The 24,164-nt window shown below is 39.7% G+C and overlaps 2 protein-coding genes and 2 long non-coding RNA genes across 4 annotated transcripts in view; 3 read left to right on the forward strand and 1 right to left on the reverse strand.

Moving 5' to 3' along the window:
- The first annotated feature begins 687 nt into the window (after positions 1-687).
- LOC144532316 (otoraplin-like) lies at positions 688-2,048 on the forward strand. Its single transcript, XM_078273009.1, has 4 exons — positions 688-953; positions 1,097-1,236; positions 1,510-1,620; positions 1,755-2,048. Exons 1-4 carry the CDS (start codon positions 779-781, stop codon positions 1,776-1,778), a joined length of 450 nt encoding a protein of 149 aa, XP_078129135.1. The 5' UTR covers positions 688-778; the 3' UTR covers positions 1,779-2,048.
- Positions 2,049-12,049: 10,001 nt separating this feature from the next.
- On the reverse strand, positions 12,050-14,243 carry LOC144532875 (uncharacterized). The gene is made up of 2 exons (XR_013503381.1): positions 14,153-14,243; positions 12,050-12,340 (listed from the first exon to the last, which is right to left on the reverse strand). It is a non-coding gene; the product is annotated as an uncharacterized LOC144532875 (long non-coding RNA).
- Positions 14,244-14,326: 83 nt separating this feature from the next.
- LOC144532876 (uncharacterized) lies at positions 14,327-19,073 on the forward strand. Its single transcript, XR_013503382.1, has 3 exons — positions 14,327-14,416; positions 17,216-17,286; positions 17,702-19,073. It is a non-coding gene; the product is annotated as an uncharacterized LOC144532876 (long non-coding RNA).
- Positions 19,074-19,141: 68 nt separating this feature from the next.
- The window catches only part of pcsk2 (proprotein convertase subtilisin/kexin type 2), a 30,710-nt gene continuing 25,687 nt past the window's right edge, over positions 19,142-24,164 (forward strand). Inside the window, exons 1-3 of the mRNA XM_078273673.1 lie at positions 19,142-21,414; positions 21,657-21,911; positions 23,794-23,898. Coding sequence (XP_078129799.1) covers positions 21,729-21,911; positions 23,794-23,898 — 288 coding nt within the window. The 5' untranslated portion in view covers positions 19,142-21,414; positions 21,657-21,728. The remainder of the gene's footprint in view (positions 21,415-21,656; positions 21,912-23,793; positions 23,899-24,164) is intronic.

Below are 24,164 nucleotides of genomic sequence, written 5' to 3' on the forward strand. Positions count from 1 at the left end.
TAGCCTACTGCTTAACAATTATTATCTTGTCTATCAATCAGCATTATAGAACAATATTGGTTTTGCGAGACTGTTATTGTTTCACCTGACAAAAACAACCATAGAAACAAACAGAAAGATAGACTCTTGTGTGGTGCAGCTGGAGACAAGAGTGCCATAAGGTGTTTGGTTGAAAATCTGACTACATTGGTCCAACATTAAGAATGACTAACACATTTGTTGGCCAAAATCTTCAACACATTATTTTAATGTGGGTCTTCATTACTCCATTAGTTTGTTCAATCACTTCCTGATTGTGTAGACTTTTGTAAATGTTACTTATAGCCTACTGGGTTTGGTTACATTTGTTTAACACATTTGTTTTGCAAATGAGTCTGGATATTAGTTGCACTTGCACTTTTACTCAAGATTATCTTTAGATTTTACTTCTAGTAACATCAAATACCTTAACAGTTATTATACTGCTTATCGCAGGACATTTTAGTCTGTCCAAACACTTCAAGACACTTCTACAAAGACCTGTTGAAAGAAAAACATGCTTTAGTTCCATTTTTGTTTTTACAGTACTCAGGACAAACTGTGACTGCTTGTTCCTGCTAAGGGACTGGAATTTGAGAAAAGTCAGCCAACTCCCCTGTGGGAAATGAATACTTCCATAGTGTTGCATTTCTGAAGGTCTACACTGATTGGTCAGGCAACCTCTGATGTAGGAGCTCAGCCCATTCAGTCCTGGCTGAGAGAACTGTTATGGGATTTTTACAGCCTTAAATTCCTGCAAATGTCCACGTTCATATCCGCACTCACACACAACACTCTTGGTTCTGCTCTTTCGGTCAGCATGAACTGTCCACTGGTAATTCTGCTCTGTGTGGGACTTCTGCACCAGACTGCGAGGGCCGTCTATATGGATAAACTAGCAGACAACAAGATTTGTGGAGATGCAGAATGCTCACGTAAGTCTACTCAGCAGTGTGTATCCTGAAAACGGTTCAGTATTAAAAATGATGTAATAAAATGCATCTGCTTGATAACTTTAAAAAAAATAGTTTGTTCCATCTATATTTCCCTTTCCTTTTTGTTTTCTGTGCTTTATTAGATGTTCTCTCCATGGCCACAGCCTTGGATGACTTCATAGCTCCTGACTGCAGATTCATCAACATCAAGATGGGTCAGATGGTCTATGTGTATTCTAAACTCGTACCAGAGGAGGGCGCTGGAGTATTCTGGTCTGGAAGTGTATGTGAATATTTTTGTTACATGTTATTTATTAGTAGTGCTGCTTACAATCAGTTACAAATGCAAGACAGGATGTACAGCAGCTCTACCAAACAAATAAGAACTTTCTAGCCTTTTTGACTAGAGCAAAATGTCAAGAAAGACATTTTTTTAAATATTCAGTTTCATTGTAGCTAAAATGAACAAGCATTGCAATTACTTTAAGTTTAGTAAGGGAGGTTAAATGTGGGGCATGTTAGATTGTTAGAAAGGCCATGTCATTTTCACTGGCAGGTTTACAGTGAGCGGTATGTGGACCAGATTGGCATCATTGGATACTTCCCTGCACCTATGGTGAATGAGACACAGAAGTTTAAAGAAGACACGGTTAAGATTCCCACATCTGTGAGCATATTTGTCTCTTTTATAGGACACTATCTGAGATGAATACTTGTTTTCATTCTCTATTCATTTTCTGGAGTAATATGTGGTTGTCAACATTAATCTCATGCTATTCATTTTGTTTTGCCTTTTTTCAGAACACAGACTTCTACTGTGATTAAGACATGACAGACTGAAGCCTCTTTCTTCTCAAGTCTTGCTTTTAGTAACTCTGGCTTTCATAAGGGAGAGTAGTTCCTCTCTTGGGCCAGTGTGTCAGACCATGTCTCATTACATCTTGTGGTGTTGACTCCAACTGGAACACAAACCTGGACACTCTCAGCTCTCCATAAGCCCACAGTCTGACACCTATCTGTCTCGCTTTGTCTCAACAAGACACTTTGCTCAATAAACCTTTTTTCATGTCAATACAAAATGTTGATTATTTGAAAATATAAGACTTTTTTTCCCCCTCCAGATTGCTACTTTGACTGTTTAGGGTGGGTAACTGCAATGTTATTGTACATTTCTGCTGACACATCTAGTAACTTACTTTGAATTGCTGTGAAGATATATTCTCTAATTATATTATGAAATTCAATTTATGATGCCTTATGTAGCCTTTTCATTGCAGTGTCAAGCTTTCTCAGAAAACGACCTGCATTGTACGCAGCACATTATGATTCATTCTAAACCAGCAGGGAAAGAAGTTTGCTGCTTTTCTTCTCTTTTAAAAAAGAAATGTATAGAGAAATAATTGCACAAAGGCATATTTGCTCCTGAAATCTATTCATTGTCTACTATACCCAATTAGTCGTGTTAGCTATTTTCTTAAGCAAACCTCAATCCCCTCTCTTACACACTCATCCAAAAACAACAACTAATTGTACAGTACAAACCATTCAAAACTAACTTTGATGAATCTAACAAGGAGCATTAGTACAGGTGAGATGCTGAATGTTGGTGTAGGGTGTAGAATCAATGAGATGGATCTAAGACAAATGATAAATGAGGGATTTATGAGATAAATGAGGTAACTTAGTTTAATGACTACAGCAGCACTGGTGAGGCAAGTTTTAAGATTTAAATCTCTTTTTGATTGGTTTTGTATCACCAGTATCACTTCGATGTGTTGCCCTTTTGATGTATACCCTCCTGTTTTTACCTCTTATGAGTTTCTCCTAATGTCAGCAATTGATATTTAATTGTATGTATCACAGTATCGCAGCACCCACCCAGATACAGTGATGAATGTTACATCTCAATCAAACATTCTCTATTTACAAAATTAGATCCAAAGATGTTTTATTTTGATAAAGAAAGAGAGCTGCCAGTTAAATTCATTTAAATTCTCTCTTACATGACTGCTGCAAGCATTGTTTTTGTTGGCCACTATAAACAGGTCATTTCCATTAGTTTATTTCTGTCTTACCTGAGGCATTCCTAGATAGGCAGGCTTACGATTTTAGGAAATAGGGCTGTCACACATTACCATCAATCTCCTGTCCCCTTCTCAGCCCAGATCAATATAAACTGTCTCAAATAGGGACATCTACCACAAAATGTCACTCAGCAAAAACATACCTGGGACATGTCTGAGGGAGTAAATGCTGTGATTTGTGTATTTTGAGGATTTTCCTACACATACACACACATGCAACTGCAAAAGATGGTGAGCTGTGGGGCATTGGTTAGTAATAACCATTGAATTCAGCGTCCAGTTCCTCTGTACATATTGTGTAATGACGCCAATTTCATTCCAATATCACCTCGAGACAGATAGCAATTTCTCTGAACTGAAATTACTTCCAGAAATGCATCAGGAAATATTTTAGTCTTCTCTTCTCCCTGCTCGAACAGACCCTGTCTAAAGTCAATCCTCCATCAGACAGCTGTAGTTTTAGGGCGTTACCATGGTGACAGGCAGGGATACCGTGACAGAAGAGATTGACATGTGTGCATGTTTGTGTGTGTGTGTGTGTGTGTGTGTGTGTGTGTGTGTGTGTGTGTGTGTGTGTGTGAGAGCTTAAAGGCGCAGCTGGCAAACGCAGGCCACAGTAGATGTGTTTTTCTTTTCTCCATCCGGTGTCACACTCACACCTCTACACCCAGCAACACAGCACCCTGTAAAGCTGAGAAATCAACAGCTTTAGGTCTAGTTAGCATCTGAGCGTGACATTTTGGAGTCATTTTTAACATCCCAAAATCTCACATCTGGCATGTTTGCGTGATGCAACAAATAGTGTGAAACAAAAACGTCTAATGAGCCTACTTCTTGATTCCATCAACTGTATTGGCTTATTTTACAAAGATGAAGCAATTATAAAAAGGGGAGAGAAACATCAGCAGCAAAAGATAATTTTACATTTGTGTGAGAGAAGTTCCTGAATAAACAAAACAGTCCGGAGCAGTGTACTGGAAGAATAAGCGAGTCTTGCCTAGCTCTGAAAAAAATACATAACCTTAGATTGAACAGAATTCATGTGGGAATGAAAAAAGATTGAGATTGAGGTTAGAAGAACATTTCAAGCGCAAACATAATGGTCCCCAGATGTGGTATGACTTTGGGTGAATGCTTTTCATAAAACAGCTAATTTTCTTTCCAAACAACAAGGGACTTTGTCCCCATGAGAGAAGGTATTTACACAGGACAATGACAGACAGAAAACTTCATTTATTATCCTCTGGAGTGATGATTGTGACTAACCTAATCAGTAGTGCCTTTGAGGTGCTTGAACGATAGGGTTTGTCGGTGCAGATTTTCTTCAAGGGTGTCAGAAAATGCCAGCTCACTGCTTGTTTAAACTAAATCCATCAATCAGTCAGCATGAATCAATCAGTCAGCATGAATCAATCAGTCAGCATGAATCAATCACTGCGAAAGCCTGAGGATCAGCGGTGTCCTTCTTACTTGATTAATATCCTTTACATTTGAAAATGTATTTGTCAGTACAGGTTTGTGTCAAGAATGTGTGAGCACCAACTGTTCAAGTCATGCGTAGTGCTAAGATATTTGTCAAGGAAGAAAGTGCAGCTCCAAGGATATTCTTTCTGTTTCACTATTTATCTAATTTATCTTACTCCCTTGTCCTCTTTCTCTCTCTGTCTGTGTTACATCTCTGACTCATATAATTGCACAAGCTAGTGTAATTCCACCCATTTTCTCTGTCACACAACCTGCACAACCACACAAAGAAACCACAATTTCATTTATTGTGTGTTCAACCCTTCAAACAACTCAGACCCCCATTGTATCCATTACTTCTGAACCTGTATCTCAGAATAAAAGGATCAACATACTCTTCAGAGTGTCTCAGAGTGTGTGTGCGGGTGGAAGAAGAAAACCGTCTGAAAGAGTTAGGTACGTCTTTTCAGAATGTGAAGGGGGTGAGGTATTGAGGATTTTCATGTTGTTCCATTTTTCCTCCTCATCGCTACGGTTGCATACATTTCCATCACACCTGAATAAACCTCCTTTCCGCAAGGAAACCCTCTCCTCACCTTCCCCATTCAAGGAAATCCACTTCCTTCCATTCTTTTTTCCCCTCTGTTTTGCCTGTCACCGTGGTTACCAGAAGATTTAGGGAACGGCTACTGTGTGTGTGTGTGTGTGTGTGTGTGTGTGTGTGTGTGTGTGTGTGTGTGTGTGTGTGACAAAGGGTGTGGGTGTTTGGGGGCTTAGCAGTGTGTAAGAGGACCTTCAATCATGATCAAAGAGATGCTTTGTGTAAAGCAGCAAAGCATCTTTAATTGGCTAATAAAGTTATTGTAGGTTAAAAGGTCATAAAGCTGAAAGAAAAAGACAGAAAATGAATGACATCATGAGGAAATTAGGCGCAGCCATTAGCCTGTAATTTTCAACAAATGCAAATCAAGAGACCTCATTCTGAGACTAGTTACAGATATACAGGATGATAAATACATAATTAAAGGTGCAGTAAGTGGCTAACTGTAATAATAAAATGACAGTGTATGTCATCTCTATGCGGAAAGAAATCATCCAATCATTAGTGTGTTAAGGTTTATCTTGTCAGTCAGACTCCTTCCACTACTAATTAGCTTCTTTGCAATGCGTCTGCATGAAACAAACATTTCACTGGCCACCGTGTTGTTAGCCAAATGATATCCTTGCAAAAAGGTACGATCATCAAATATCTGGATTTGAATTTAAGCACGTGGATAATGCATGAGTAATTCCCCATAAGATAATTAAATTTACAGGAATTAGTTACAAGTCATTTTATCTTTAGACTTAGATTTATAAGACAATGCAGTGAAGAATAATGTACACATGTCAGTATAGGCTCAAAATGTTGCCATCCCAAGCACACATAAAATTGTCAGGCCTGAGTTAATCGGACTTACATTCATCAGGTGGCCGGAGACATTACTCCAAATAAATACTAACATGCAACATGGGAGTGCAGTGTTTAGCCTCACAGCAAGAAGGTTCTGGGTTCAAATCTGTCATCTGTTTGCATGTTCTCCCCATGCCTGTGTGACTTTCCTCCGGGTGCTCCGGTTTCCTCATGCAGTCCAAAGACATGCAGGTTAGGTTAATTGGCGATTCTCTAAATTGCTTGCAGGTGTAAATGTCAGTGTGAATGGTTGTATGTCTCCATGCGTCAGCCCTGTGATGGATGAATGCTTGTCTGTTGGATGTGTAAATAGAAAACTGTTTGCTAACATGCTCACCACAACAACCATGGCCTATATGAGGTGATAATGTGCTAATGTTTAAAGCTTGTTCTGTTACCTCAAGCATCCAAAAAGGAACTACTGCTCTTTAAGCGAACTTGTAATCATACTGTAAATAATGTACTTAGAACACTTTTTATCAGTACACTGGATACTACCAGTTTTACTATCAGCTAACAAACAGTCCAGTTCCAGAATTATGAAAATCTGTATATCACCCTATCTATATAATTTAACCGATAAAATCCTACTCTAACAGAATGAGAGGTATTAAAAAATCTCTTTAGAGTCTCTTGATTTATGTAGTATGAACGCATTGCCCTGTCTGGGTCTCACAAAGCTTTGAAAATATGAACATATCCACTAACCTTGTTGAGAAATCAATGAGGGCTGCCAACAAAATACATCCTCTATTCATTCCTTCAGTTACATGATTGGGACTTGAATCTCACAGTCTTGTCTATTCACTTCCCTGTAGCACAAATACTGCATGTGTTTAGATAATACATGGCTGGGGGGTATTGGAGAATGCTATGTTTGATGCTTACATGTCATGACTACACTTTGTCTACACCTCGCAAAGAAAAACACTTGAAATCCCCAGTAGAGGAATGCTTTTCAGTGCGTTTGCATTATATCAGCTTGACACTAATGACAATGATTTACTGTGTGGCTTTTCTTTTTCACAAACACCCGGAAATCTCTTTAGCTTCTCTTAGCAGAGACAGAATGCTTTAGTCCTCTCTCAATATGACATGTTATTAGGGCTCTTAGTCATACTGAATAATTGTTTACTTGTATGTAACCAAAATCTGTCCATTTGTCCTGAGGAGTCTCCCTGCATCAGGCTGACAGATTATTTGGGGAGAAGAGAAATAAACGACTATCATTCATTTTTAGGGAATGATAGCCGTTTTTTAGCCAAAATGTATTCGTAGCTTTCGGAGTCGCAAAAAACTTGCATCAGAAATCTTTCAAGTCCTGTCTTCAAATGGGGTTTTTTTCAGAGCGGTTTTGCAAAAGCCTCTGAGCTATGAATAGACTGGGTGTTTGTCATGACAACCAATTACCCATTACAAAAGCAGTGAGGCTAAGTAAGGCAATTAAGTAGTGAAACAACATAGTGTGTTGCAGGATTTCTCAGTGTGTTTCTGCTTCATATACGTATGTGGGTGAACACAGTAAATTGTTCCTGTGTAGAGTTTAAAACAGAACATTTGCTCTGATGTGCTTCAATTCTATGCTTTCCTGGTGTTTTAAAGCAAACTGTCTATTTGCTTACATAATTGTAATACCTTTCTGTAATATTAAATAAGTAGCATACAGGAGTGTTGTTTAATTAAGTAACTAGGCATTATAATTTTAATTTTTAATAATTAACATTGTAATAATTGCAATAGTGAATGGGCATTTATTGTTATGCACAACAAGTGGGAAGAATGGCCTTTAATGGCTCTTTACTTTTAGATAATGGTTGTTAGCACACCATTGTATGAGAATAACTCACAATTTAATACACATTTGTCAATAAGTAGTGGTTCTTCCAAGCTGTATAGCTCTCCTGTCAGTAGGAGTAGTGACTTTTGATCACTGAATTGTTTGTTGTAGGTTTTTTTAAGCATAGCAGCTCTCATTTTGAATGTTGAATGTTGGTGTGCTGTATCAGCAGGCTGTGGTTCGTCTATTAGGTTACGTCCTGTTTCTTTCAAGTTCCATATCTTACTCTCGCAGCCACCCAAAGCTTGTTGCCAGGATGACATGACTGACAGTAATAAAAAAATTAAAAAAGCAACTGCTGTAATAATACTTCTACTGTATTACTCTGTTTGCTAAATGTCAAAATCAGCAAACAGTGCGGTATAAACAGAGCACATGCACGCACATAGCACATCAGAAGTATTACTGCCTGTAGTTGGGGGGTTATGTGCGTCACCATGTGTACACGAGACAATTTGCGTGTCAGAATACATTATGTCAGAATAAAACAACATCCTGCTTTGTACAAATCCCCTGCCTCTGAGCCATTACAGGTAGGCAGGCTGTCCTGGAGTGCATGTTGTTGCTTTACAGAGCCTGTGGGTAGTTTATAGATGAATCAGGTTTGTTAAGCCTAATGGTCCTTGTATTGATTGGTTGGGGTATCCTCACAAATCACAGGGGTAGAATGAACAATGAGATGCTCATTGAGGATCTCTAAATGCATTTTAGCTAGTAGTTTTATTGACCCTCATGGAGCGGCCAGCGCAGGGTTTATTTACACACTTTGCTCACAGCCTATTTTTACAATGGCACGATGGATCTGTGAAGAAGGTGTTGAAGGAAGTATTGCACATCATTCACTGCACAGTTGACTGGTTATAATGAAGTGAACCACTTTTAATCATATCTAAAATAAAGTGGCTATGGTTATTAAAGTTGGGAAGTGAAAAAAATGAAAGTATATGCAAATGAATTACCTTTACACAATTAAATAAATTAGGCTACACTAAATAATTGAATCAGGCCAGGATAGAACTGCTAATTAGCAGCTCTGACTTCACAGTCAGTAGACAGAATGGCAGGCTTATCGCTTAGCTGCTGTCAACTTGGTGCAGCTACTGAGCCATAAGGAGACTGTGGCCATCACTAATCCCAGGCTGGATCAAACGATGCAGGTTCTCACATCTGTGTTAAGAGTCTGATGAAAGGTGTCAAACTCATGTTTCCGTGAGAGTCACCGCCACAGATTTAGTGTGCACCGTTCACACACAAAGGACATAATCGGAAAGAGCCTTCTCTGCTGAGACGTATGAAAAAACATGCTCATCCACACGCATCACGCATACATACAGTAGATTTACACAGCATTTCTCTGCACCCATTGTAACCTTTGTTCTGAGTAACTGATGCTTAAATGTCAAGTGATTGTGTTAATGATTTTGTGTCTAGATTCCTGGAAATTAGTTAACAGCTTATCACGCTTTTCCTCATTCATTCCTTCCTGGCAATTTGTTTGTGTTACCAAAGGATAATCTTGGAACTTTGAGCATTGCCAAATAATACCTAAAGCACATTGTATGTTGCTAATTGTTTGTGGCATAGACATGTGGACCCTGTGTGGCCTATGAAAAATAGCCATTGTTTGCTTTCTTAATGGACTATGCTCTTTGGCTGCTAGTATATAGGTCAGTACTGGAAAGAGCCTTGAGAACCTCTGAGATACCATTACCATTAGCCCTAATGTCCTTTTAAAATGGAAAGAGCATCAGAGCCCACACAGAGACTGCTGTACATGCTGTGGATTCTGTTTGCGTAATACAGCCTCATTGTCATCATATCCTGTCAACTTGGCAAGGTCACTTGGTCTGTCCCCTTCCTGCAGTCACAGACACATTAGCCTCTTAGCAAAACAGGCACTCTTCTGAAGCTGATGAGCTGACGTTGAGCATTTTACTCTCCATTCCCAACAATCCTAGTTTATTTAGCTATTTCATCTGTGGAGTCATGATACAATATCCAATGTTTTTTGCTTTGAGGAGCACACACACCCTCACACACAGTTTCTAATTGCTCTAACTTAACAAAAAAAAATGGAAAGGATGACCTATTTTGCTATCATTTAAAAACACAATTTCTTTTGCACATGTATGTTTGGAATGAGGACATGGAGCTCAACAGGGTTTGTGACAGTAACATTAGTTACATGGTGATTATTTCCTGTTGTGCCACAAAGGTCAGGCTGTCTCAGACTAAAAAAAGGCATGCAATGTTAAACACTGCATCGTCAAACGTTACAGCCCGACTGAAGCTGATAATTGCTCAGACATTAGGTGGCTGACTTTGCTGACGACTTAATGAGCGTATGAAAGGAAATGGGAAAGTTGGCAGTGCTGTGAATAGCTGAGGACTAGGTCCAGCTCAGGAGGTTTGATTAGAAAAATCTACTTTGAGGTAATGTTTTTCCACATTGTCCGATCCAATTCATCAGCAGTAAATGTGTTTGAGGTATTTGATTCTGGCATGTTGGGGGGCACTCTGCATGATACACTAGTAATGGCAATTCAACTGCTGTCATGACATCAACATAATTTCTGAATACAGCTGGGCATGATCGCTTGCCTCAAAGATGAGAACTGCTTATTCACAAACTTGCTGTAAACTCTAGAGCATCCGCTGATATCATTTAGCTGATTATCTTTGTGCTTTTGACAAATCATCCCATTATTTGACACAGAGCAGTAGCTTGTAAATGGGCTCTGCTCAACCTAAACAATGTTGTACCTTTTTACCAAAAACTCAAGACAAAAACACATTTTCCAAACTGCCAATTTGACAATACTACAATGACAACAATCAGATTATTGCAGATGGTGCACTGGCGTGTTTCATTAGGAGAAAAGCAGGAACCTAAAGAAAGAAGTTACTGTGCAGTGTAGATAGAAAAAGCCATAAAATGATAGGATTAGGTTCAGATGTCACAGATTCACCAACATTTTCTGAAATGCGCAAAAAATATTTATATAATTTGAACACAAATCGGTAAAGTAAGTCTTTGTAGATCTACATGTTATAATACAGATACTGATATTTTCTGGAAGAGGGTTAAATATGTTCTCTTTCAAAGTCAGAGTGAGTTTGCTAATTAATTAAATCAGACTGAATGTTTTTTTTCATCCTCTCTCTCTCTCCATGAACGTGATTCATCTGACGTTAATTTGCATGTCCTTTTATTCCCTCCTATGTAGTGCATTCATTAGGCAGCACAGAATACTCACCTCGAAATAAGTAATACACAGAGGGAAATAATTATTGTGATTATGCATAATCTTTGCTCGCACAGTTGTTTTTCTTTTCCAATTAAACTGAATTTATATTTGGAATATGTTTTGAATAACAAAGCAGGTGGTACCATTCTCACTGCACCTCCACTTATGTTTGCGATGAAAGCTGTGTGAGAACTGCACTGCTACATGCAGGCTGCGATGGTGAATTGTTTTTCCACAAACCACTAATATAGGACATTTTTCCCCATCCTGATGCTAAGCCTTGGCACGAACCCAGCAAATTTATGTTTCATTTGTACAGAGATTTATAGAAGGAGCAGGGTGGCAAGAAGGAATGACAATTGCATAGTTTATCTTTCCAGTTGGTGAATAAAACTCCTGTAGGTGGTGAAATAACATTATGATGAGTTGTACGTTTGTTCACTGCTTTTCAGAGTATACATTTTAATAAAGTAGATTATTTGTCTAAAAAACGTTTTTGGTAGGCAAGACAAGTCAAAACTGATTTTACAAAGTGGCACTAAGTTTCTAATCTATCATACAGTGAGCGGTTGCTGCCTCCCGGCAACATATGACTCAGCGACAGCAGGGCACAACGCCGCTGCCAGCTAATTCCGATCCTACCAGCCTGTACACCGAGGCTATGCACCTACTTTTAACCTGTTATCATGCAGCTCAAGATATGGGTAATAGAGAGGCTTGTAGCTTCCAATAGAGGAAATGATTAGCAATATGACATGCTTAATATAGCAAGTTTTGCTAACTAGTATCATAGACATTGTTTATTTCCCAGACTGGATAATCAAACTTTGAAGCTGATGTTGCTCCAATACCGTTTCTCTTGATTAATCCTTCTGTTCTGTGGCGGCGTGGAGGCTCTCAATGTGAATCTTAGGTTGCTCGACAACGCCACATTGGGAATTGCACCCAAAGAATTATTTTACACTGATCAAAAACACAGGTTCGTTCCACTCGACAGGCAAGACACGTGGTTCCCAGTTTACAAAAATACTTTATTTAATAAAATATGTATATATTATCATAAAAATTAGCATTTATCCCAAATAATAAGAAGAGAGCCTAATCAGGGGCTGAGGCCTACTGGTGGGAAGAGCAGGTGAAGGGGAAGGAGAATTAATAAAACTAAATTAAAGAAAAAAAGGTTCACCCAGACACACGTGGCAGTCACACACAGTGATATCACCAAATCCAAGGGAGCACGACACACAAGAAGGAAGGACACCACCACCCACGTCACCAGCACCACCACCAGCCTGCAGCCACTGAGGACAAACAAAGGAGGTTACAACAGAAATAATGAACCCCAAAATGTACAACAAAACATACAACATAACACAGGAAATAGTTCACAAAATCAGCTTAACAAAACAATTTACTTAACAATAATAAAGTAAAGAAAACAAAAAAAGTAATACAAACTAAAGGATTAACTCCTCAGTCATTCGGCTAAAATTAAAGAAATAAACAGGTTAAAAGTCTGGTGTCGGCAATCCACCATGCAAGCCAACTGTAGCCCAAAAGTACGGTGGCCGACAGGGGCAAACACCCTGCAAACACACACAAATAGACCAAACACAAGCAAATTAAGAAAACAACTTCATTAATTTGACAACACATGTGCAGCATTCAGCAAACGAGCTGCAAATGCACACAACACAACCAAATACATAAACCCACTGCAAATACACACAACACAACCAAATAGATAAACGCGCTGCAAATATGAAACGATGCAAAAAGAAAAGCATTTGTTTTCTGGGTTTGTGTGCAACAAAAAAACGCAGCATCTAGATTACACAACGGAAGTTCTCCAGATCTCTAGAGGGAGCAGCTAAGTGGAACAGCTGGATTTTCAACCCCACGGGGAGAGAGCGCTCTGCCTTTTTATTCTCTCTGCCTAGAGAACTCCACAGACTGTATATTAAATTCATATTATTATTATTAATAATAACATAATATAGTTTGTGAACTAAACAGTACAGAAATCATGCTAATGAATACAATAACTTTGTCAGCAGATGTCTTAGTTACAACACGTTGGAGCAAAGCAGTTTTGTGTTTATATGTACGAGCGGGATTTATTCAGTTTGATAAATCCCGCGATAAATTGGCTGGTTTACTAAACAGGGAGGGACTTTAAATCCTGTCTGTTTTTTGTATTTCAAGAGCGAATTGCTCCACAATATGAATACAGATTGATCACTTATTTTGTTGGTAACCGTTGTTGTATAATCACAATATTACACTTGAGTAGGCCTATACTTCAGTAATGCGCCTTTCGGACCTCGAAATTAAACCCTCTCATGTAATATGGCTTAAACAAACGTCAACGTTAAACGCTGATGCAGTTTTAAATGTTTTATTACCACCAGTTTACAGACTGATTGAGTATCACCTGTGACCTGAGCCGAGACACACCCACCAAACGAGAGAAAACATATCTCAAACATAGACTTAATATTTACAGTCTATGCAGTTGCTCTCTCTCTCTCTCTCCTTCCCCGTGGGGTCGAAAATCAAGCTGTTCCATTAGCTGCTCCCTTTAGAGATCTGGAGAACTTCCGTTGTGTAAACTGGATGCTGCGTTTTTTTGTTGCATTTGTTTTCTGGGTTTGTGTGCTTTTCTTTTTGCATCGTTTCATATTTGCAGCGTGTTTATGTATTTGGTTGTGTTGTGGTATTTTCAGCGCGTTTATATATTTGGTTGTGTTGTGGTATTTTCAGCGCGTTTGCTGAATGCTGCACATGTGTTGTCAAATTAATTGTTTTCTTAATTTGCTTGTGTTTTGTCTATTTGTGTGTTTTCTTAAGTTTCAGGGCGTTTGCCCCTGTCGGCCACCGTACAAAAGCCAGCAACAACAGCGCCACCAAGCAGTAGAGACACGCTGTGTAGTTCGCGGTAGAAACAAAGCTGTATATTTAGCAGCAGAGAGTAGGCTGTGTAGTTAGCAGCCGAGACACAACAGCAGACAAAGCTGTGTAGGCAAAGCAGCAGACAAAGCTGTACATTTAGCAGCAGAGACAAAACAGCAGCGGCCCCAATCAACTGGTAGTGGAGTCACGTGAATCACCACCTGTAGACTTCGGACAGCTGATGAGCGTTCCCTGTTTTCAAAGTCAAACCTGCACAGGGAGAGGGAGGGGGAGAAAGACCGACACGGCAGCGGACATCTACCACCGCTCAAGAGAACCAGAGAATAAACGGAGCACGGAGCACTCAGTCGCTGCTCTGCACAGACAAAGACCTGACCCGGAAATGATGCATCAGTGGGAGCGCGAGAAGGAGGGCTGTACTTATGTACTGCCGCCCTAGTGGTCAGTAGGCGCAATTAACTGCAGTAAGTCAACCCTATTTCTATGCTGCTGCAGTTCTCTGCTAGTGAAGAGGTGTATAATTAACTAAATCAGCTCCTGTATCGTTTCCATCGCTGTAGTTTCTGTGGTTGCAATTGTCACAAAGTGAGCCAAGGTGGCAAAATTGAACCATCATAAACTCTGCATGTAGCGGGACAGAGTTATGTGCGTGCACGAGATCAGCAGCCACAACCACTCACTGTCTGAAAGTACCTTATCAATGTATCACAATAGCATGCCCCTTTCACACATGCACTGCAACCCTGAATTAACTTTAAAAAATTTCTTTTTTACCTGGGCGAGCTGTATGTGAGAATGCAAATGTCAGTTGGACAAACATTAAACAAACTTTACCCTGCCAGCTCCCTACTACAAAGTCTGTGTAATGTCCGATTGAGTCCATGTGTAAATAGAGCAGGTCATTGTCCGGGAAATTCATAGCGAGCAACTGGGCATGTTGATGATTTTTCTATCATGTGGCTGGTGCAAAACCGAAAGAATACAAACATCCAAAGGTGAAGAATGGTCATTTACACAAAGACGCCAACGGAAATTTCTAATTCGGAGAGACAACAAGGTTCTGGAACTTCTTTCAGTAAGAGCCAACGCCAAAATCGTCAGACAAATTCAAGGAACGGCAAGAGGGTCTTGGTTGTTTATGATCAAATACTGAACCAGCGACGTGGCACGGTGAAATCCCTGTCATGTCCTGCCTCCTGCAGGCTCTATCTAGGCGCCACCCCTCGTCTACAGCAAACAGAGTATTTCTAGTAAGTGGGATCGCATCTGACACGGACACCCTGCAGAGAGAAAAATCTAAACATCACAGCAGTGTAGCAGCACTGGACCTCACGAATGAAAGCTATGGGTTGCAGTAACCTGAATTACCTGTTTCCCAAAGGACGGTATTTCCTGAGACTCCCTCAGCCCTGCTGGGGTGATGTAAACAGCTCTTACATGGCAACATGACAATTTTAGGAAATGGAGGGGAGAGGAAATGTTAAATGTTGACATAAGAGTTGGGGGCGAGTGGAGAGTGATGAGATCAATTTAAACTTCTTCTGCGCAGAGTTGTATGGTGCATGACAAATTGAGCCGGTGTTTCCACCTGAGTTGACCTTACTGTCTGCCATGCCTCACAGCACACCAGGCCCAATGTTACTTTGTGTTTTCCCTCTGCGCCCCGCTATCTGCTTCTCCAGCTGGCCTGATGGAAGTAATAGATCTGTACAACACAGTGCTACAGCCCAATCTGCTTGTAGAGTAGCTTCAATTAAATCCTACTTCCACAGTGACTTCATAGAGCGATTACTCCTGAATCAGGAGACGTTACATCTCCTGTGCAAACCTATAGTTGATATGTGTCAATTTAATTAATTTTGGTATTGATTATTAACTGAAATATATGACTGAACCAAGAATCATTTGTCTGCCTGGTCTCATGTCCAGAAGACCACAGTTGAAGCCACATTGAATGATTGAATGACACCAGGGTAATGATATGTCATCCTATGTCAACACTCTGCCATTATAAAGACCAGTGAAGTCTGTGGGGTTTAATATCTGTCTACCTGTGAAGGCCAGCATCTTATCTCACAGAACCAGAGGCAGGCAGTGTCTTCCTATGATATAGAGAGAGTGGAGCAGAGAGACAGAGAAAGAGATAGAGCGAATGAAACCATTAGAAGGGCAGCTCCCGGCACTATCCGCACTGCAATCAATGAGGATATAGTACCCACAATCCCTCACTCACTCAGAGACATCCCTTCCCACAACACTGGCTGGCACTGACGGAGCAGTAGAGTATAGAGCTGCCTCTGAAATGACAGCTTAACTACAGGGAGGGATAAGGAAGGCCTTTTGCTTTTGTCTTTTCATGGCTCCGCGCTGGTGATAGATGTGGCCAGAGGCATTATCTTTTTGGATTGTCCATCCATCTGTCTCATTCTCATGAATGTGATATCTCAGGAATGCCTTAAGATAATTCCTTCAAATGTGGCACAAACTTCCACTTGGAGTTAAGGATGAACTGATTAGATTTTGAAGGTCAAAGGTCAAGGTCACTGTGATCTCACAACACATGTTTTTGGCATTACGCTTATGACAATGTTTCACACAAATGTCTAATAGGATAAAATGATGAATTATTGTATAAAGTATATCCAAAAGGTCAAATGTCAACTTCACTGTGACATCATAATGCTTTGCAAAAATGCTTTTCTGGCCATAAATCAGAACCAGAAGAGGAGATTGTGACTCTATTTCACATTTGGTCAGATACTGAATTGGTGACACTAATCGAAATGAAGATGTGCGTAATGCATCCACGTTTTAAAATGTGTTGCTTCTTTGCAGCAACATCTATATTTAAAGCACTGTCTACTTTTTTGCCCAAGCATGTGAACACATACAAGGAATTTGACTTTGCTTTTGTTTCTCTTAATGACCTTTCACACTAATAGGCATACAGCAGAACAAGAACAACTAAGCTTAACAAAGTCATTCAAATCATTTTTTTTAATACTGTACATCCCTATATCGCAAATCAAAAATGTGCCTCAAGTGTCTTCACAATCTGTGCAGCAAACGACATCCGCTATTCTTAGACCCTCAACTCGGATAAGGAATAACTCCCAGGCTCTTGTCCTTCATCCTTCTCTCTGCAATGAGCTGCCAATCTGCAACAGCTTGTCGTAGAGAGGGTGAGAAGAGTTAGGCTGAGGCATACAAACGTAAGGTGGTAATTCTAGTTTATCTCTGCCTTTCTCTGCTCTTAAGTTCAGTAACACTAAGAGAGAGAGGGGAACTGTAAAATGTTGGCACCATTTGGATGCATTTACTTGAGAATCCCCAAGTAAGTTAACACTCATTTGTTCTATCAGTGGATGTTTGCATTTTGGAGTGTTGGTTAAATCAGCATCTAAATGAGAGCAGAGGAAATGTATATCTCTTTCATCATAAAATATGTATAAACTCTGCCTATAAAATGCATAAAAACAGCTTTGTTGCTGAAGTACTGAGTGTTTCTGGATTTGATTAAGCATTGATTAAGCAACACTACAGTGCAGGAGTGAAACATCAAAACTGAGAGCTAGTGGACAATTCCAGTCTGGTTGAAAGCTTGGTGGCAGAGGTTGCAGAGGCTCTGTCATGGTGTTGTGATCCTTGTGTTTTGGTGCGTGTGCATGCTTATCAGTTTGTATGATAAGCATGCACACACAGTTTGTAGCTGCCGTTCTAATCTCTCCTGTTTTCACTGAAACTCACAGCAGAAACACTGAAAGGCAGCCTGCATAGACTCCAGCCTCAGGCGAGTATGAAAAATGAAAGATCAATGTTTTTCTGCTCCTCCTCCAACACTGCCGCAGATACACATCCAGCTTAAAAACTCCATTAATGTTATGTCATTCCTGCAAAGCCTATAATATTTGGTTGCCTTATCGTAAAAAATTAAACAACATTGTAAATATCCAATTTCTAAAAGTCTCTAGAGCTTTAAATAAACAATCAATGAATATTTGGTTTTAATATTACGTTTACTTGGAACAAAATCCTCCCACAACAGTAAGTGCTGCCATTTGAACTCCCTACTCATACACATGCGTGACTGTACTGACCTGGACACATTCAAATCACTTCTCAAAAGCCGTCTCTTTAGAGTAGCTCTCACCCTACAATAATATCACATTTCATCTACTGTTAGTTGCTGGTCCTGCTTGCTTTTGTGTTTTGTGTTGGTTGTATAACTTCACTTGTTTTTATTGTACGTTAAGTACTTTAAGTACTATGATAAGTACTCCATATATATAAAATGTATTACTATTATTATAAGATTATTGCTATTAATATGGACTGCTCAGTTTCCAATGAAGAATTCAAATTACATAACAAAATATTACAAAGAGGTCAATCTTTAATTTGCCATGAAGCCTTTTTTTAAAGTAAAAGTATAGAACGAAAGATTCCAAAGCCATTAGGAAAGATAAAGAGTACTGAAACATTTACAATGCAGTACAAGTCTTCTCCGTGCTACCAGGGAAAGATTGGGCACCTATATTTGTGTTTTTATTCATGTTAGGTGAGGGTTCAAAGGGCAAAAGATGTTTAAACCTGTTGTCTCAACCACTATTGTTCGGTAATCGTTCAATTATTTACTATTTTAACTTAAAAATCCTAATTTCACAATCTTTTTTCAATGAAGAAGCACTTTTAACTATCACTGCTGCCGCTGCCTGCCAATGTTCGTAATGCAGTTAGTAAGCCCAAGTGGCATTTGATTATTAAATTAAAGCTCATGGATTACAAGCTACTGCTTCATAAATGACAAATATCCTTCAGAAGCTTCATTAATGTATTACGTATTTCCCAGGCTGCCTTGTACCTACTAAAAATCAGTCTTTATTCAGCCATTCACTGAAGGCCACACAAATGAAAGCTTCAGAAACAGCACAGTGGCCTTGAGTAGTACATTATTTGGTCAAACTGCTGTCTCCAAGGCACTTCAAGCTCAAGTCTTTATTCATGTTTAAATAATTAAATGAATCACATTTTTTTTCTGACAGAAATAAAAACATTGTCCATTTAACAATACACTTTAGGCTGCTCTCTGCATAATAATGGCTGTTACCTCTGAAACCATGTTATATATGTTTATTAGCAATTCTCATAAAAGTAGAAAAGTGATAAAGTGTCACCATAATGTAAAGTATATGTTTGAGCTGTTTAAGGCGGCTCACAATCTCCTGGACACCAAACAGAACATTTGGGTTAAAATGGATCCCAGCTTTGTCTTTTACTCACCATACTGTATTTTCATTATAACGGCCAAGTAATATAATAAGAGTATATTATAGTTAGTTAATTCATCAACAGACCATCCTTATTTGTACATCTAATATTAATATAATGAATATTATATACAGTATACTATGAATAATATATACCTTGATTATAGGACACAACTGAGTGACAAGATTTCCACCTTGTCAAATTGAGTCAATTTCCTTCTGTGCAGTTACAGCCTTACCTGCGCGAAGCAGAGGTGACATGGTCTTAGAGTATCACCGTACTTCACACAGTGGGAGATGGAGCAGCTTTAAAGGCATACAAACGCCCACTCCTCTCACAACATAAATTGTTAGTGATTTGTCAGAAAACCCCATAACTGGCTATAAGGAGAAGATGCTGTTGCTTTTCTTTTTTACAGGTTTTCTGATGAAGGGGACACAATATATTTGAATCAGCAGTCAAAACAGGAGTGTGGATCAGTCACGAGGGCCTAGCAGTGAAGAATGGTGTACTGATGGAGTAGGGAAGGACGCTGGCTTGCCGAGGTAAATAAATAATCTCTGGGCTGCAGAATTGCAGGAGTGTGGGAGGATGGAAACAGTGATTAGTAAAAGCAGATCCACTTATAGAAAATCCACCTTCATTCTTTTTCCAGACTTCTGTGATAACTGATCCACGTGTTATTGTGCTCCCTTGTTACCACACCTTTCTAATAACATTATGTAACAGTGAACATTGCACGACAATTCACCGTTATGATGATGGATTAGCATATTTAAAGAGGTGCATACTGACTTAACAGAGATGAGCACTTTAAATACAAAACACGGCATAAAATATATGTTTTATAAGGCTTTTCTTATTCTCTCCATGTACATTTCTATCTCACATTGTGAAATAATCTACAAGTATGACTGCAGAGCATGAAAGCTAATACTTTCTCATCACTGAATTCACAATTTAAACTGGTTTTATGAATCTGTCTCTTGAAATGTATGCAATTTTAAATACTTGAAACATAAGGACTAGTGAAATGAGCCGGACTACTTTTAGTTTAGAGATAGCTGGATACTTAAAGCATGCAGCCATGCACACATAGTGCATTTAATGTATTGTGGTTGTTTTTGTCTACCTGCCCAGGGACAACAGATGTAAATTAGCTACTGGCTAACTCTGGTGAACTTACTTTTAATTGTGCGCTCCTCCTGCAAAAATAAACGATTCAATAAATAAATGCAACTACTTTATAGACAATGTGGATTTTAGGGACAACAGCATTGTTATTCAAAGTCAGAAAAAAACTAAAGAAATCCTGCTGCACATAGCCCACATGCTCATGTATAACAACACATAGAGATCTGTTAATTGGAGAACCTGCTGATTCTTAAATGGGCCACTGAATGAAAGGAGCTCAAGGAGCATTTTTATTCAAGCCAAGGCAATGACCTGGCGCATTAGGTGACCACTGAATAGTCGCTATGGCTGAACTAAAAAGGCCACAGTTTGCCAGCTGTGAAGCAGTGAGCATAGTATATGATTCTTTTTTCACTGAACCTTGTCTGTATAAGGGACATTAGTAGCATTACACTCAAAGGAATTCATTTCTACTTCTTGCTCTCTACCTTCTCACATATGCACATCACTGTTACATCAGTCTACAGCAGCCCTGTAACCCATTCATGTACCCAGCAGTAGGGAAGCAAGGGAGCTGTAGTCCTTTAATGAGCAGCCTATGTAAGAGGAATTCTTTCTGCAGGGTTCTTTCTAACAACCTGATGTTCACATCGAAATGACCAATTATAGTCCATCGGAACTGTTCTTACATTCTATGACACAAGGAGGGTCAGGCTGGTCATAATACATACTTTTTTTAAAGAGAACTGCAGGCTGAAAAGTATATTGTCGAAGTGAGCCTGTAGGAATTCTACTGTACACAAGAGGCATTCATTCAAAAAGGTCACAAAGAGCTATACATGGCTCAGTAGTCCATATTGGGATATTATGTGAAGCTGTTTTTCATTCCAAGAGGCCAGCATCAATCAATAAAATTCCCATCAACTCTGAGGGTGATGGGAGGAATTCTCCAAGGTGCTGAAAAGTGTCCCCGAGCGCATCCGGGAGAGGAAACATCGGGACACACCCGCCAGAGCCCATTGGTACAACGTCACGCGCAGAAACTACCCGAGCGAGTAAGGTAAATGAATTACAGATGAGAGGAGGAGGAAGAGGAGAGATAGAAAGCTGATGATGCAGGTTTGGTCCACAACACACACAACCTCCCCACTCGCACCACACAGCAGCAGCGGCTACACCTCGGTCAAATAAATCCAACTTCCAGTGGTCTCATCAGCTGACGAGGAGGAGATGAGTCCGCAAAAGCTTTGATTCGACCCCTTTACATCCTTCTCCTCTTCCGTCTCCTCCTCCCATCTTTAGCGAGGAGCATCCCACACACTGATTTCACTCCGACGGGCAGGCAGTCAGACGGATTGACACAAGCCAGACACGATGCGTGGATCTCCCCGACATGGGACAGCCGTGGGATTTATAATGCTGCTGAACGCGCTGCTGCTTGCGACGCAGGCTGCTGAAGGAGTCTTAACGGACCATCTTCTGGTTCAGTTGCACGAGGACGCAAAGGATGAGGCGCACCAACTTGCAACACAACATGGGTTCCAGAGTGCCCGAAAGGTAGGGATGCTCGGATAAAATTGTCACGCATTGCAGGCACTAAAGGTTTATTCTTTCTCTCTCTCTTCAGGAAAAAACTTTAATAGCCTAAATGTTTTCGTTTTATACCAATTAAAACAATCAGATTAACTGCTACAATAAAAAACCTGTCTGGCAACGTTTCTATCCAGTCTCAATAGTCAAACACTGTATTTAGCAACACAAGCAGTCCAGCGGAGAACCTACCGAGAATCTTCTTAAGGGTTTTATTTTGGTTTGACTTCATTACACTTTTGCTTAATTTGATGACGTCATTCCTACTCAAATACAGGCACGTTTTTTGTAGGTGGCCCAGTGGCCTATGGCCCTGAAGACTTAAAGCTGCCCAGGCCTAATTCATTTATATTTCCAAACACATCCAATGTCAGTGTCCTATAAAGAAAGATGCCCCTTTTTGTTACATTACATCTCTCACAACATGAAGTTGAGGTGTGATCTAATCCTTAAAAATTGTATAGGCTACATTCCAATTTTTGTATGTTAATGAATTCAATTCAGGATGAGAATCTTGTTCATTTACGTTGCATTACTTTGAATACTTGGTATGTTAAAGAAGGTTACCATTTTAACATGAAATTGTGCGTCATTTATAAAAAAAATCCTCACATACACAGGTCATATGTATTTATATTGCATATTGTGACATACATGGCCATCCGTCCAGACATAGCATTTAACACACCTGAGAAATATGTCTTCTTAAATAGCTTGACAAATGCAGCTCGCATAACCAATGGAAATAATTCCCTGACAGTGTGTGGGGCTTGTCAGATGTCAAAATAAATGTGTGGGTGAAATTGGCCGGAGCCTTAGCCAGTGAGGCGTAGCAGTGAACAGAGTGATGTCTGCGCTGCTCTGAATGGGGATTTTCTTTTCTATTTTTTTTTTTTACCTCCACCTAAAAAAAACCTTGTTTCAATCTGTAACTCATTATGATGTGATACCTGTGTGGTGGTTGTGCAGCATCACCAGTCCTGTTTGCTAGTTCCTTTCTTTGTAGATCACCCCCCACACACACACACACACACACACACACACACACACACACACACACACACACACACACACCATCTTCTGCCTCCCTGCCTCCCAGGTTATGTAATCTGCAGCTATATTTGTCCTAATGGGATACGCATCATTAAACAATGTCTATGTCATTTGAATTATCTTCTATTGTTGCTTAATTAACTAGACAGAGACACAGAACGAGACACATATGTGAGCACAAAGAGAGGAAGAGAGAGGAAGAGATCTGTCGTTAGCCAATATATAAAAAAAACATAATTACTAAAAGAGCATTCAATGGATGTGCAATGTTTGTAATTGCTGTTTGCTTCACATGCATGAGCTTGATGATCTATGTTGTAGGCAACAATAGTAGAATTAAAGAGCAGTGGAAGATAAGAATAATCCTTGTCCTTCCATGAGAATTTCATTTTCATGTTAGATCTGACAGGCGCATCTGAAAGCATTTATTTTGAGGATTGACCCGTACTCTGGCTGTTACAAAAGCATAAGGGGGTCTTTAATCTGTGCACAGTGCCGGAGAGAAAGCTCTGGATGATGCATCTCATTTCCCTGGCCTTGTGATTTATTATGGTTCATTCCTGCACTGTTCTCCAGTGTCTTAAAATAGACACTCAATGAAAGCCAGGGAGTCAATGCTCTTGTTCTCACCTGGAAGATGACCTGCTTTCCTTCTCCTCCATTTATAATCTATTGTATATTTTGTATTTGCAATTCACACACTGTGTGTGTGAAAGTGATTGCTGCTTCTGTGTTGCCTCTCATCTCTGCTTCTGCTCCTGATCCATCTACCGCTCTTGTTCTTTTTTTTACCCAGCTTCCCTTTGGAGAGGGGCTCTTTCACTTCTACCCTCAGGACACTACAAAGAGGCGGAGCAAACGCAGTGCCCGTAGCAGACAGCGTCTCCAAAAAGACCGCAGGGTAAGCATACACACACTCACACGCAGATGCACACTGAGAAAAGCACACTGTAAACATAGCATAGCTCCCCATTCACTTTGCATGACAATGGTTATTGTGATGCTGTAGTGTCCATGTGTGAAATTCGTGCTTCAACAATACAGTCAGAAAGTTTCATGTTCCGAGCTTGCAAAAGTCAAAATATTTATTTCCGCTTCTGATATGCAGAAAAAACCAAAGGTACACAGAGCAAACAGAGCTCCCCGGGGACAGACCATGACATCAAA

This window comes from Sander vitreus, chromosome 17, assembly GCF_031162955.1.
Source record: "Sander vitreus isolate 19-12246 chromosome 17, sanVit1, whole genome shotgun sequence".
Taxonomy (NCBI): domain Eukaryota; kingdom Metazoa; phylum Chordata; class Actinopteri; order Perciformes; family Percidae; genus Sander; species Sander vitreus.

What these genes read in the sequence shown, in the direction of transcription:
- LOC144532316 (XM_078273009.1), top strand. Translation starts at nt 779, where the DNA reads ATGTCCACGTTCATATCCGCACTCACACACAACACTCTTGGTTCTGCT. An exon ending in TGGAGATGCAGAATGCTCAC is followed by an intron (nt 954 to 1,096) that starts GTAAGTCTACTC and finishes GTGCTTTATTAG; the next exon opens with ATGTTCTCTCCATGGCCACA. An exon ending in CGGTTAAGATTCCCACATCT is followed by an intron (nt 1,621 to 1,754) that starts GTGAGCATATTT and finishes GCCTTTTTTCAG; the next exon opens with AACACAGACTTCTACTGTGA.